The following is a 15,855-nucleotide window of genomic DNA, read 5'->3' on the forward strand; positions in this document are numbered from 1 at the left end:
TCAGTCACTTGCTCCCTGTATAAACAAGCTCATTGCAGATGTGCTCAGTTACCAGACCCTTAAATCTGCAACCCCCATCTCAGGAGTTCTCTGTGACTAGTTTCCTGAATTTACAATCCTTTTCAGAAGAGGTTGCTCACCAACCTCTCATACTAAGGCACTTGGACACCAGCAGCAAACATTTAGAGTTCCACATCTGGTCACTAGTTTCTCATCATAGCATGCACATCTCAAAGAACCGTGGCCATAAGGGTTCCCTTCGTATCAGATGGTCTCTTTGGTACTTGGTTTATTGCACCCTATATTTACATGCGCATTCAAGAGGTGCATAAATGGAAGCGGCCAATGTCCAGCAGCTCATTGTAGAGTAGCTTGGTCTGCAGCTCCCTATGTTTGGATATTGGTTCAGTTTAGAGTGCATAGCGTCCTATCTAGGAATTTCAAGCAACAGATTCCTAAATGTACTTGTCCATTCCAGGATAGGTCAATCCCTAGCTTCCTACATTCAAAAAGCTGTATCAGAGAAGTGCAATCATGAGCAACATATTTACAGGTGCAGTATAAACAGTCTATTTTCATAGTCACCTGCTCTCCATATTTGAGAACCCATCTAACCGATGCTTAGCTACCAAAGCCCCATTTCTACAGGCCAATCTCATAAACTAATTGACTCTCTAGCCAGATAAAAAGTTGACTAGAGTTATTCTGTAATTTCTCAGTGATATATATATATAAGTATTTCCCTTGCACAGAAAGGTGAGAAGGTTCCTGCTCGCGGTTACTGGGGAGACGTTGCTACTGGTCCATTCATAGCCTTTGGAACAGAGTCTGAGGATCAGAGCCTAATGAAAACAGCCAATGGTGTGCATACAAAGGTACTTGTATATATACTCTACATACACCCTTCTCTTTTTGCCTCCTTCGCTGGTTGCCCTTTCACATTTTCCAATCCATATGAGAGTGTTGGCATCCGTCTCTTTATTTTGTTTAATCTACATTATGCAGTTGTTAGCTGTCTGCTCAATTGTACAGCCCCATGCTGTCCATCCTAATGACCTTCTTATTCACATGCAAAAGATGCCTGATGTCACGGGTGAACTGATTATCAGTGAACTGGAAAGAGAAAAATCCCATCTCATGCATCCTCAAAAGACTTCACAGTCCCCCATTTTGAGCTACAGTCATGCCCACATCCTCTACCTATAAGTGCTTGGCAAGAACCACCCCAACCACCTCTAGTGTAGAATTGTGCCCTGTCACATCCAGAGTAACTTGACATTTGTGCACGTTCAACTTATGTCTTTTCTGAACCGTAGTTTTGTGAGCCCCAGTGATCGCAATTTTTGCCAATGCTGTGGACCAGCTCACAACCAACATCTTACTCCTCCTGTCTTTATTTGAAATTGGAGAACGGCCTTTAAAACTTACTTCTTCACACAAGTACAAGAGGAGGCAGGGCCTTCAGCTATGTGTTACTCTCCCATGCAGGTACATGCTCTTTACTACATCTCATCAGTTCATAAGCCTGACCTTTAGAATATACTTTATTCCAGCACTAAACTCCACACTTGGTTCAGCCCATGGCCTTAGCCTGGAGAGTATTCTGCCTTTCCAGAATGAAGACTCGTATGAAGCCCTGCCCATGAAATTGACCAGGAGAGCTTACTGTCCTTTCAGAGCTTCAGTTGCTCATCTGCTCCCGCCAGGGCAAGTGACGTATTATCTGTATAAAAGTAAGAGCCGCACACCTTTGCTCGGAGCTTTGATTCCAAGAACGTACCGCCATTACAGAACTAGAACACATCCAGCACATTATCTTGACCTTTACAAAATGTTCCATTCCAGATATTCAGCCCACGTGCAGCTCTTACACTGACCTGTAGAAGGTTCACACACCGGTCTAACCCTCATGATGATGATACACAACTTCTACCGCTGTTGCACAACTCAAGACCAACCCACACCTCGCCCATGACTCATGATCCTCAATCAACCTATTGCCATTCCAGAGGTTCATCCCATCACACACAAACGACGAATCAGTACCTTCCTGATTTAGGCTAATTCTGCCACACCTCCTATCTTCCCCATGAGCCCCAACCCCCAGTGCTTCATTTTGAAAAAGAGAACATAGGTGCAGGAGCCCCTCAGTGATGCTGCTGAGGGTTGGGGTTGTGAGTACCAAGTCTGCCTTGTCTTGATTCCACCTCATACCTAATTCTTGCCCCACCCTCACTTCCTGTCTCTTTATCCCATTCTTGCAGGTTCTTTTCCATCCTACTTTTTCTCTTTGGCCATGTTTTGCTGTTTTTCTCTTCCTACATCTTTTTCCCCTTTATCTCTCGTGCCCTGGGTCAGTCTGACACTGAAAAATGTTTCCTGGTTCCCAACTCTGAGTGCTGCGGCCCACCCCCTGCAAGCATCTGTGCCGAGCAAGGACGGCCGTCCTCCCTTCCCTTAGACCTCCCCCCTGCCCTGATGTGGTCTGCTCTGTATCATCTCCAAACTACTCATCTCAAAACGACTCATTCCAGTACTCCAAAAAGACAAGTTTGTTACTCTGTTTTCATAGACTGAAAAGAAACATTGACACTGAAATAATTTTAATAAGAAAAACAACAGGGATATTTGCTTAGCTTTAATTCAATTTAGTTAAAACCAATAATGAGGTTGGAATATTTGTTCATACATTGACTCCTTTCCATGCATTACAATGGCGAGAGAGTGAGGGTTTTCTTGTTTAAAAGCAGCAATAGCAGTGGTGTTGCTAGGTTTTTTATTTATTCAAAGGCAACGAGGAGGGCTGATGCCTTATTAATAAGAAGAAAAGTGCTATTGAAAGTAAAATTGAGCTTGAAAATTTGCTTTTGTTGAGAAGAATCACAGCTTGTTCAATTGAACAGAATTGCAAGAAAATTAACGGAGACCTCGTGTGTGACTTGTATGTGAAATGACATTTTGAGGGTCATCTAATCTTTCCCTTTTGGGTGTGTAACTTTTCGCTTGGAACGTGTGAGGCATGTTTAGGAATCTGGCCGGGGTTCTAGAAGAGAATGTTCATCAGTGTTGTGAATTCTCCAGACTGCACAGGACATCTCTCTTCACAACATCACTGCTCTGTTTCACGAACTGGCGACCAACACCCGCTACCACCCTCCCCCGGCGGCCGCAGAGCGCCCTGAGTGCCCGATCACGGAGGTGGATGAGGCTGAAGAGGAAGAGGAGGAGAACAGGCAGCCTGCAGAAGGATCCGGGACAGAGGAGGGCGCAGGGACTCTTCTGAGCAGACAGGAGACGCCAAAGGACAAAGAATGCCGTGAGTACACACCTGGTGTGCAGAAACGTATCAACAAATCAGGGCCAGCGCAAGAGCCTAAAGCAGCCTGTCTGCACCTTTGCTAATACAGATTCCGGGGGGGGGGGGGGGGGGGGAGGGGGGAGTGGCGATGCAGGGGCTCTAAGAAGGGGTGAAAAACAACAACGCCTCGTTGACAAGTAAATGGTCTTTTGAAGACCTGTGAAGTACTCGGGTGTGGCTGTGATGAGACGGACGCCAGACCAGCCAGCCCACAGCAGCTCAAAAACTGTGTGTGTGTGTGTGTGCGCCCGGGCTGACACACACGAAGTGGGGGGTGGTGGGTTAAGCCCTTTGAGCCCTATGGGCGTTGTTCGCCTGATAAGAGTCCATCCTGCCAAACAGAGCCTAATAATGTGTACCCGCTCGTCTCAGGGGGAAGTGCCCTTCTCTATCCTTAACATACCAGAGACGAATGCAGTGCTTAGCCACATCTGGGAGACCGGGGCCTTCCCTATCCTTAACATGTAATTCCCAGTACCAGAGACGAATGCAGTGTGTAGCCATATCTGGGAGACCGGGGCCTTCCCTATCCTTAACATGTAATTCCCAGTACCAGAGACGAATGCAGTGCGCAGCCAAATATGGGAGACAGGGACCTTCCTTATCCTTAAAATGTAATTCTCGGTACCTGAGATAAATGCAGTGTGTAGCCACATCTCGGAGACCGGGACCTTCCTTATCCTGAACATGTAATTCCCAGTACCAGAGACGAATGCAGTGCGCAGCCAAATCTGGGAGACAGGGACCTTCCTTATCCTTAAAATGTAATTCTCGGTACCTGAGATGAATACAGTGCGTAGCCACATCTGGGAGACAGGGAGCTTCCTTATCCTTAAAATGTAATTCTCGGTACCTGAGATAAATGCAGTGCGTAGCCACATCTGGGAGACAGCGACCTTCCCTATCCTTAACATGTAATTTCCGGTACCAGAGACGAATGCAGTGCGTAGCCACATCTCGGAGACAGGGACCGTCCCTATCCTTAACATGTAATTCCCGGTACCAGAGATGAATGCAGTGCGTAGCCACATCTCGGAGACAGGGACCGTCCCTATCCTTAACATGTAATTCCCGGTACCAGAGATGAATGCAGTGCGCAGACACATCTCTGAGACTGGGACCTTCCCTATCCTTTACACGTAATTCCCGGTACCAGAGTTGAATGCAGTGCGCAGACACACCTGGGAGACAAGAACCTTCCCTATCCTTAACATGCAATTCCCGGTACTAGAGATGAATGCAGTGCGTAGCCACATCTGGGAGACAGGGACCTTCCCTATCCTGAACATGTAATTCCTAGTACCAGAGACGAATGCAATGCGTAGCCACATATGGGAGACTGGGACCTTCCCTATCCTCAACATGTAATTCCCAGTACCAGAGACAAATACAGTGCGTAGCCACATCTGGGAGACAGGGACCTTCCCTATCCTTAACATGTAATTCCCAGTACCAGAAACAAATGCAGTGCGTAGCCACATCTGAGAGACTGGAACCTTCCATATCCTTAACATATAATTCCCAGTACCAGAGACAAATACAGTGCGTAGCCACATCTGGAAGACAGGGACCTTCCATATCCTTAACATATAATTCCCAGTACTAGAGACGAATGCAGTGCGCAGGACCTTCCCTATCCTTAACATGTAATTTCCAGTACCAGAGACGAATGCAGTGCTTAGCCACATCTCTGAGACTGGGACCTTCCCTATTCTTAACTTGCAATTCCCGGTACCAGAGATGAACGTAGTGCATAGCCACATCTGGGAGACCGGGACCTTCCCTATCCTTAACATGTAATTCCCAGTACCAGAGATGAATGAGGTGTGTAGCCACATCTCCGAGACAGGGACATTTCCTATCCTGAACATGTAATTCCCAGTACCAGAGATGAATGCAGTGCGCAGCCACATCTCGAAGACAGGGACCTTCCCTATTCTTAACTTGCAATTCCAGGTACCAGAGATGAACGCAGTGCATAGCCAGATCTGGGAGACAGGGACCTTCCCTATCCTTAACATGTAATTCCCAGTACCAGAGATGAATGAGGTGTGTAGCCACATCTCCGAGACAGGGACATTTCCTATCCTGAACATGTAATTCCCAGTACCAGAGATGAATGCAGTGCGCAGCCACATCTCGGAAACCGGGACCTTCACTATTGTCAACATGTAATTCCCAGTACCAGAGATGAATACAGTGCGTAGCCACATCTGGGAGGCAGGGACCTTCCCTATCCTGAATATGTAATTCCCAGTACCAGAGATGAATGCAGTACGTAGCCACATCTGGGAGACAGGGACCTTCCCTATCCTTAACATGTAATTCCCAGTACCAGAGATGAATGAGGTGTTGTTAATAAGTTGATTCACTCCATTAAATACTGAATGAAGAAAATCCTTTATTGGCAGCATATTCAAATCATCTTCTTCGTTTCATCTCCACAGCTGTAATCTTAACTGCCTATTTCTTTCACTGAAGCTCCACACAGAATGTAGAACCCCATTGAAAGAACAACATGTCATCATGCAGTGACCAGCAATACAGTATGACTAATTAAAGGAATATACACAGAATTACATTTGACCTATGTAACATATCTCCCTTTTTCAACAAAGAACTAAAACAAACCAAAACTACTGGAAAAACATAAAATTGAACTATATGAAATCCGCATAGCGTTTAGGTGCATTGCTGATACGCTTAACATCTTTAACTCTATGAGCAATAGAATCACCTTTATCATGTTTACTTTCCATGTCAAATAACAATTTCCTTGTGGAGACATCTTTGGAACATTTAGCCAACCTTTTTACGTTCCATACTTTCCCATCTTGTGTCATAACACTACTCTCGAAAACCCTTTTTATCTGAACCGGATCACTGAACTTATTATCACCTTTACAAATTAGACCAGGTTTAAGTATTTTTACCCAATCCCCAATCTTGAAATCATGGTATCTTGTTCTCCATTTGTTGTCATACCACGTTTTGGTTCTGACCTGCTTAGACTCCACACGTTCCGCAATCTCCCCCAGATCTTCCTTTTTAGAAACAAAAAATTGAGACTTTTCTCTCAACCACCACGGCAATACTTCTGAAACAGGATCTCTACCTTTAAAAAGCTTAAATGGGCTAACCTCAGTAGTAGTGTGTGGTGTAATTCTATAGGTCCATAAACGTTCCCTTAATGCACTAATCCAATTTGCACCATAGTTCACTGCTTCACTGACAAAACCTTTCAAAACTCGATTGAAACGTTCCACTTGACCATTTTCATGTGGCTCATATAATGAAGTAAGCCTGTGATTACTGCTACATTCTTTCAGAAATTCAGCCATTTCCAACGAAGTAAGTTGAACACCATTTTCTGTAACCAAACATGATGGGCAACCTTCTCTGGAAAATATATCTTTAAAGAAACTAATCACAGCATTAGTGGTGGCCTTCGGAACAAACTTTACTTCGGGCCATTTGGAGTGGTAATCAATCATTACCAATGCATACCGTGAAGATTCAGGAAGGATTTGAAAAGGACCGGAAATATCAAATGCAATTTTTTTCCACGGTTCAGAAGGCCATTTGACATACTTAAGAGGTGGAGTATGGACTTTAAGCATCTTCTCACTTGAAACACACTCAGGGCACTCCCTGACCTTCCTATCAATAAATCTGTCAATGCCCGGCCACCAAAAATGTTCCCTAATCAACCCCTCCTCATGGAGGATATGCCAGGATGTGTTTTGTGTGCAATGCCCGAAATCACCTCATACATGTTCTCTGGAGGAATGCACTTCCCTGATTGAAAACAAAATCACCATCTATCTCCAATTCTTCAGCCACCTTGAAAAAAGGCAAAAATTCTGGACCAATTCTATCTTTCCTAGGCCAGCCATGTTTTATGTAACCCTTCAACAATGCCCAATTCTCATCCTTCTGTTCACATTCCTGCCAGAACGATTCTGATATGTCGTGAAATTTTCCTTGTAACACGTCTTCAATAGTAACCACAAAATAAGCATCCATAACAGACTTAATTTCACTTTGTTTGCACGGTAAACGTGATAAACAATCTGCCATAACATTTTTCTTCCCTGGCACATGTATAGTGGTAAAATTATATTCTTGCAATCTTGACATCAATCTGGCAATCCTGGCTGTGGAATTCCAACCACCTCCCACTGATAGTATGTTTACTAAAGGTTTGTGATCTGTTCTCAAAGTAAATCTGGAACCCCACACATATAACCTGAAATGTTCGATTGCCCACACACAAGCCAACAATTCCCTTTCTATGACCGCATACTTTCGCTCACATTCATTAAGTGTCCTTGAGGCAAAAGCAACATTCCATTCATCACATTTTCCTTTTTGCGAGAGAACTGCACCCAAACCATATAAACTCGCATCCACAGTGATAACACATTCAAAGTTAATTCGGAAAGGTTTGAGTGTGGGGGCATTTATAATATCCTGTTTGATGTCCTCAAACGAACGTTGTTCTACATCTCCCCAAAAGTACTCAATTCCTTGTCTAAGCAGTCTTCTCAACGGTTCCATTTTTGTGGCAAAATTAATAACAAACTTGCTGTAGTATTCGCACATTCCAGCGAACGAAAGCAGTTGATCCTTATTCTCTGGAAGCGGGGCTTTAGAAATGGCCTCTACATTTGATATTTTTGGAACAACGCCATCTCCTGAAAGCGTATGGCCTAAGTACTCCACAGACTCCTTGAATAGTACACATTTGTGTGCCTTGAGAGTTAAACCATTTTTTTCCAACATTCTACAGACATTCTCTAAATGCTTTTCATGTTCGGATGTGTTCCTTGAAAAAAACAATATATCGTCTTGGAAACATTTTACATAAGAATCACTATCTCTGAAAATCTGAAACATGATTCTTTGAAATACCGAAGCTGCAGATGTGAGCCCAAATGGCATGCGTGTGTATTGGAATAATCCTTGTGGGGTAATGAACGCTGTGTATTTTCTAGATTCCTGTGTGAGTTCTATTTGATGATAAGCTGATCTGAGATCAAGTGTCGAGAAAATGTTTGCATCATCCAAAAGAGAAACCAGCTCCTTGAAGTTAGGCAAGGGATGACAGTCAATTATGATGTTGGAATTTAATGCTCTTAAATCCACACATATCCTCAATTTCTGGTCAGGCGTCCGTACCAAAACTATGGGAGAAACCCACTCAGATGACTCGATGGGTTCAATGATGCCATCTTTGAGTAGTTCATCTAACATTTGTTTGAGGTCATTTCTGATATTGATGGGTACGTTTCTGAGCTTTTGCACCACCGGATTGTTATTAGTCTTCAGCAAAATCTTGTGTGAGAAATGTTTAAGTTTGCCTAGTTTGTCTGCAAACATACTACCAAAACGGCCAATAAGATTTCCCGCTTTATCTGTAAGTTCTGTTTCCTTTCTTTGTGGATTTTCAACAAGAGCAATAGTGTTCATTAGATGATCCTCACATAATGATATCGGTACTTTAGATCTAGCATTAAGTGTAATTCCTAATTTCCATTGGTCTAGCCAACCCAATACATTGACTCCTTTTTGAGATATGTATAGCTTAACCATGGCTTCTCTGTGTCTAAATTGTAAGTTGACCCAGAAAAACCCGATAATGTCAATTCTTGTTCCGCACAAACTTTCATCCATAACAGACTTAATTTCACTTTGTTTGCACGGTAAACGTGATAAACAATCTGCCATAACATTTTTCTTCCCTGGCACATGTATAGTGGTAAAATTATATTCTTGCAATCTTGACATCAATCTGGCAATCCTGGCTGTGGAATTCCAACCACCTCCCACTGATAGTATGTTTACTAAAGGTTTGTGATCTGTTCTCAAAGTAAATCTGGAACCCCACACATATAACCTGAAATGTTCGATTGCCCACACACAAGCCAACAATTCCCTTTCTATGACCGCATACTTTCGCTCACATTCATTAAGTGTCCTTGAGGCAAAAGCAACATTCCATTCATCACATTTTCCTTTTTGCGAGAGAACTGCACCCAAACCATATAAACTCGCATCCACAGTGATAACACATTCAAAGTTAATTCGGAAAGGTTTGAGTGTGGGGGCATTTATAATATCCTGTTTGATGTCCTCAAACGAACGTTGTTCTACATCTCCCCAAAAGTACTCAATTCCTTGTCTAAGCAGTCTTCTCAACGGTTCCATTTTTGTGGCAAAATTAATAACAAACTTGCTGTAGTATTCGCACATTCCAGCGAACGAAAGCAGTTGATCCTTATTCTCTGGAAACGGGGCTTTAGAAATGGCCTCTACATTTGATATTTTTGGAACAACGCCATCTCCTGAAAGCGTATGGCCTAAGTACTCCACAGACTCCTTGAATAGTACACATTTGTGTGCCTTGAGAGTTAAACCATTTTTTTCCAACATTCTACAGACATTCTCTAAATGCTTTTCATGTTCGGATGTGTTCCTTGAAAAAAACAATATATCGTCTTGGAAACATTTTACATAAGAATCACTATCTCTGAAAATCTGAAACATGATTCTTTGAAATACCGAAGCTGCAGATGTGAGCCCAAATGGCATGCGTGTGTATTGGAATAATCCTTGTGGGGTAATGAACGCTGTGTATTTTCTAGATTCCTGTGTGAGTTCTATTTGATGATAAGCTGATCTGAGATCAAGTGTCGAGAAAATGTTTGCATCATCCAAAAGAGAAACCAGCTCCTTGAAGTTAGGCAAGGGATGACAGTCAATTATGATGTTGGAATTTAATGCTCTTAAATCCACACATATCCTCAATTTCTGGTCAGGCGTCCGTACCAAAACTATGGGAGAAACCCACTCAGATGACTCGATGGGTTCAATGATGCCATCTTTGAGTAGTTCATCTAACATTTGTTTGAGGTCATTTCTGATATTGATGGGTACGTTTCTGAGCTTTTGCACCACCGGATTGTTATTAGTCTTCAGCAAAATCTTGTGTGAGAAATGTTTAAGTTTGCCTAGTTTGTCTGCAAACACACTACCAAAACGGCCAATAAGATTTCCCGCTTTATCTGTAAGTTCTGTTTCCTTTCTTTGTGGATTTTCAACAAGAGCAATAGTGTTCATTAGATGATCCTCACATAATGATATCGGTACTTTAGATCTAGCATTAAGTGTAATTCCTAATTTCCATTGGTCTAGCCAACCCAATACATTGACTCCTTTTTGAGATATGTATAGCTTAACCATGGCTTCTCTGTGTCTAAATTGTAAGTTGACCCAGAAAAACCCGATAATGTCAATTCTTGTTCCGCAGAAACTTTCAGCCACTATGTCTGGTGTTTCTAATTCATCAATAGACATGTAGTCTGCTAACGTTTCGATATAATATTCGTGAGATATGATGGTCCACGGGGAACCAGAATCTACCATGAGGAGTAACTCAACACCACATACCTGAAAGGCACATTTGGGGGAACAGATTTGACCTTGTGTGATGTTCTCCACCAAAGAAACAACGAAACCATGGGTGATTTCAGTATTCACATTTGGTATTTCTTCTTCAGACACTGTAGAAATAGACCCTTGTCTGTGAAATTGTTTGCTTCTGTCTCTGCACATGTTACTAAAATGTCCAACTCTATTGCATATTTTACATTCTCTCTTCAACGCTGGACACCCAGGATATGAAGCATAATGGGATTTGTTGCCACACCTATAACACACTCCTTGATTATTAGGTCCTTCAAAAGGTTTTTGATGGACATATTGTTTTGAGCGATTGAAATAATGCTTTTCATTTGTTGGGTTTCGTTTAGATGAATATTTGTGACTAATAGTACATATTTCATCCTCTTTCGTTTTCTTTTCAGTATTATTCTTTATTGTATCCATCCATAAATCAGATTGTTCTTGAGCCTTGGCTGTCGCAATAGTCTCATTTAAATTTGGATCACCCATGACCCATAGCTTGTCTTGAATTTTTTTACACTTTACATGGACTATAATTTGGTCACGTATCATTTCGTCAGACATGTTTCCAAAGTTACAATGCATGCTTAAAGACCTTAGCGATGTTAAAAAGCATCAAAAGATTCATCATCTTTTTGTTTTCTGGTATAAAACTTAAAACGATTCAACGCAATGCTTACATTTGGCTTAAACCTTTTTTCTAATCTTGCCAATGCTTCTGTGTACACATTCATTGAATCGCCACTACCTGCATTTTGTGTAACAACTTGGGGAAGAGATCTGAAAATTAGTTGACCCTCTGACCCTAAACAATGTAGAAGAATACTTTTTTTCCTTTCAGCACCCATTCTTTCACCATCAATCGCCTTCATGTAGTTAAAAAATTCCTCCTTCCACCTTGACCAAGGCATGGGTGGATCGCCTTTAATTTGTAGAAATGTTGCCGGTGGATCGAACTGCATGTTGGCCAAAAATTATAACAAAATAACCAGGGAATATGTATATACCCCACAACACATGGACTTGTTCACGACAGCTTGAGAAAGTAATAATAAAACAAAATTATAGTTTTAACACTAACTGCAATGTATACGCAGTCTTGTTCCAAATTAATTCAAACCTTTTTGTGCAGACTGGTGTTTACATATAAAGCATTCCAATTGACATTGAGGAAGTTCACAACCCAGTTTAAGTATAATAAACAAAAATAATCTCACACTCAGTTGTCAAAGTTTTCCTCTAATAGTCGTTTCTAGTTCTGCTCGATGCGTTCAGGATTTAATGTAATTGAAAACCTTACTTTCCTTTTCCATCGTAAACGCAACGTTTTGTCAAAATAAAGCGTCGAGATGTTGATTTCGTTGCCTTGGTTACTACAAAATGGTGTCTGTGCGTGTGACGATTACACCTCAATTGCGTGAACACGTGACGTGCTGACAACGTCGAGATGTTAATTCCGTTGCTTTAGTTTCCGCAATATGGCGTCTATGCGTGTAATTGCGTGAACACTTGACGTGCTGACGAAGTACGCTCGCTCACCCAGCAGTGATGATCCGTTGTCACCCAGCTCGCGGTAAAGTATATATTCAAAAGTTGTAGTTTTACTAAGTTTTCCCGCTTCACTGTGTGAAACACACGAACCAGAGAATTGAATCCAAACGTTGTAAAAGCAAATAATCCCTCTTGTTGATCTTCAATCTGGAACGGACTCCATGCATAGTGCACCTCTTTTAAAACGCTTCGTTTTTCATGCTTATTACCACCATGACTTGTATAACTCCATTTAAAATGACCATGTAGCGTCGATTCTTTCTCTTTTGGAGCCTCGTTTTCTGCCGCAGGTGCAATCGGGTCACAAACCAGGCTTTAAACAACCGCAGGTATTGACATTTAAAAATGCGAAAATAAAAACTCCTGATATGGGTTCCACCACTGTATTACCAAATGCTGCCCAGTGGTTCCCGTCGTCGCCAATGTTAATAAGTTGATTCACTCCATTAAATACTGAATGAAGATAATCCTTTATTGGCAGCATATTCAAATCATCTTCTTCGTTTCATCTCCACAGCTGTAATCTTAACTGCCTATTTCTTTCACTGAAGCTCCACACAGAATGTACAACCCCATTGAAAGAACAACATGTCATCATGCAGTGACCAGCAATACAGTATGACTAATTAAAGGAATATACACAGAATTACATTTGACCTATGTAACAGGTGTGTAGCCACATCTCCAAGACCGGGACCTTCCCTATCCTGAACATGTAATTCCCAGTACCAGAGATGAATGCAGTGCGTAGCCACATCTCGGAGACAGGGACTTTCCCTATCCTGAACATGTAATTCCCAGTACCAGAGATGAATGCAGTGCGCAGCCACATCTGAGAGACTGGGACCTTCCCTATCCTTAACATGTAATTCCCAGTACCAGAGATGAATGCAGTGCGTAGCCACATCTCGGAGACAGGGACTTTCCCTATCCTGAACATGTAATTCCCAGTACCAGAGATGAATGCAGTGCGCAGCCACATCTGAGAGACTGGGACCTTCCCTATCCTTAACATGTAATTCCCAGTACCAGAGATGAATGAGGTGTGTAGCCACATCTCCAAGACCGGGACCTTCCCTATCCTGAACATGTAATTCCCAGTACCAGAGATGAATGAGGTGTGTAGCCACATCTCCAAGACCGGGACTTTCCCTATCCTGAACATGTAATTCCCAGTACCAGTAATGAATGCCGTGCGTAGCCACATCTCTGAGACTGGGACCTTCCCTATTCTTAACATGCAATTGCCAGTACCAGAGACGAATGCAGTGCGCAGCCACATCTCGGAGACAGGGACCTTCTCTATCAATAACTTATTATTCTCAGCACCATAACCTAGTGCAATGTGTGTGGACACCTCAGTGGCAGGGGGCATCTCTCATTAACAGCTCATCCTTAGCATAAGAGCCTAATACTATGTGTTTGTACATCATGGAGCCAGTGGTTGTCTTTATCAGTAACATACCATTCTCAGCGCCAGAGCCACTGTATCTTGTGTGCACATCTCAGAGGCAGGGATGTTCTTTGTCAATAACAAACCATCCCCAATACTAGAACCTAAAGCACTGTGTGCGCATGCCTCAGCGGCATGGGGCTTCTGTCACGAGCATCCCATTCTCAGCATGAGAGCCTAATACTATATGTCTGCACAGCTCAGAGGCTGAAACTTTCTCTACCAGTAACATATGATTCACAGTACCAGAGCCCACTGTAGCACGTCTGCAGATCTCTAAGGCAAAGACCTTCTCTGTTAGTAACATACTTCCCAGTACCAGAACCTAAAGCAATGTGTGCTCTCACCTCAGCAATAGGGGGCTTCTATCACTACCTACCCTTCCTCAACATTACAGGCTAATGCAGTATATCTGGACATTATGAAGCAGTGCTCGTCACTATCAGTAGCTTACCATTCGCAGCACCAGATCCCACTGTAGCACGTCTGCACATCTCAGGGACAGGGACCTTCTCTGTCAGTAACATACCATTCGTAGCACCAGAGCCCACTGTAGCACGTCTGCACATCTCAGGGACAGGGACCTTCTCTGTCAGTAACATACCATTCGTAGCACCAGAGCCCACTGTAGCACGTCTGCACATCTCAGGGACAGGGACCTTCTCTGTCAGTAACATACCATTCGCAGCACCAGAGCCCTCTGTAGCACGTCTGCAGATCTAAGGGACAGAGACCTTCTCTGTCAGTAACATACCATTCCAAACACTAGAGACCACTGTAGCACGTCTGCAGATCTCAGGGACAGTGACCTTCTCTGTCAGTAACATACCATTCCAAACACTAGAGACCACTGTAGCACGTCTGCAGATCTCAGGGACAGTGACCTTCTCTGTCAGTAACATACCATTCGCAGCACCAGAGCCCTCTGTAGCACGTCTGCAGATCTCAGGGACAGAGACCTTCTCTGTCAGTAACATACCATTCGGAGCACCAGAGCCCTCTGTAGCACGTCTGCAGATCTCAGGGACAGAGACCTTCTCTGTCAGTAACATACCATTCCAAACACTAGAGACCACTGTAGCACATCTGCACATCTCAGGGACAGGGACCTTCTCGGTCAGTAACATACCATTCCAAACACTAGAGCTCACTGTAGCACGTCTGCAGATCTCAGGGACAGAGACCTTCTCTGTCAGTAACATACCATTCCAAACACTAGAGACCACTGTAGCACGTCTGCAGATCTCAGGGACAGGGACCTTCTCTGTCAGTAACATACCATTCGTAGCACCAGAGCCCACTGTAGCACGTCTGCAGATCTCAGGGACAGGGACCTTCTCTGTCAGTAACATACCATTCGCAGCACCGGAGCCCTCTGTAGCACGTCTGCAGATCTCAGGGACAGAGACCTTCTCTGTCAGTAACATACCATTTCAAACACTAGAGATCACTGTAGCACGTCTGCATATCTCAGGGACAGAGACCTTCTCTGTCAGTAACATACCATTCCAAACACTAGAGACCACTGTAGCACGTCTGCAGATCTCAGGGACAGGGACCTTCTCTGTCAGTAACATACCATTCGTAGCACCAGAGCCCACTGTAGCACGTCTGCAGATCTCAGGGACAGAGACCTTCTCTGTCAGTAACATACCATTCGCAGCACCAGAGCCCTCTGTAGCACGTCTGCAGATCTCAGGGACAGAGACCTTCTCTGTCAGTAACATACCATTCGCAGCACCAGAGCCCTCTGTAGCACGTCTGCAGATCTCAGGGACAGAGACCTTCTCTGTCAGTAACATACCATTTCAAACACTAGAGATCACTGTAGCACGTCTGCATATCTCAGGGACAGAGACCTTCTCTGTCAGTAACATACCATTCCAAACACTAGAGACCACTGTAGCACGTCTGCAGATCTCAGGGACAGGGACCTTCTCTGTCAGTAACATACCATTCGTAGCACCAGAGCCCACTGTAGCACGTCTGCAGATCTCAGGGACAGAGACCTTCTCTGTCAGTAACA

The 15,855-nt window shown here is 43.4% G+C and overlaps 1 protein-coding gene across 7 annotated transcripts in view; it reads left to right on the forward strand.

The window, feature by feature from the left end:
- The window catches only part of DNAAF3 (dynein axonemal assembly factor 3), a 249,240-nt gene that overhangs the window by 190,842 nt on the left and 42,543 nt on the right, over positions 1-15,855 (forward strand). For all 7 annotated transcript variants that reach the window (XM_085616401.1, XM_085616402.1, XM_085616405.1 and 4 more), the window contains 2 exons: positions 753-875; positions 3,082-3,316. In XM_085616401.1, the coding sequence (XP_085472527.1) occupies positions 753-875; positions 3,082-3,316 (358 nt within the window). The remainder of the gene's footprint in view (positions 1-752; positions 876-3,081; positions 3,317-15,855) is intronic.

Source organism: Triturus cristatus, chromosome 7 (genome assembly GCF_964204655.1).
Source record: "Triturus cristatus chromosome 7, aTriCri1.1, whole genome shotgun sequence".
NCBI lineage: Eukaryota > Metazoa > Chordata > Amphibia > Caudata > Salamandridae > Triturus > Triturus cristatus.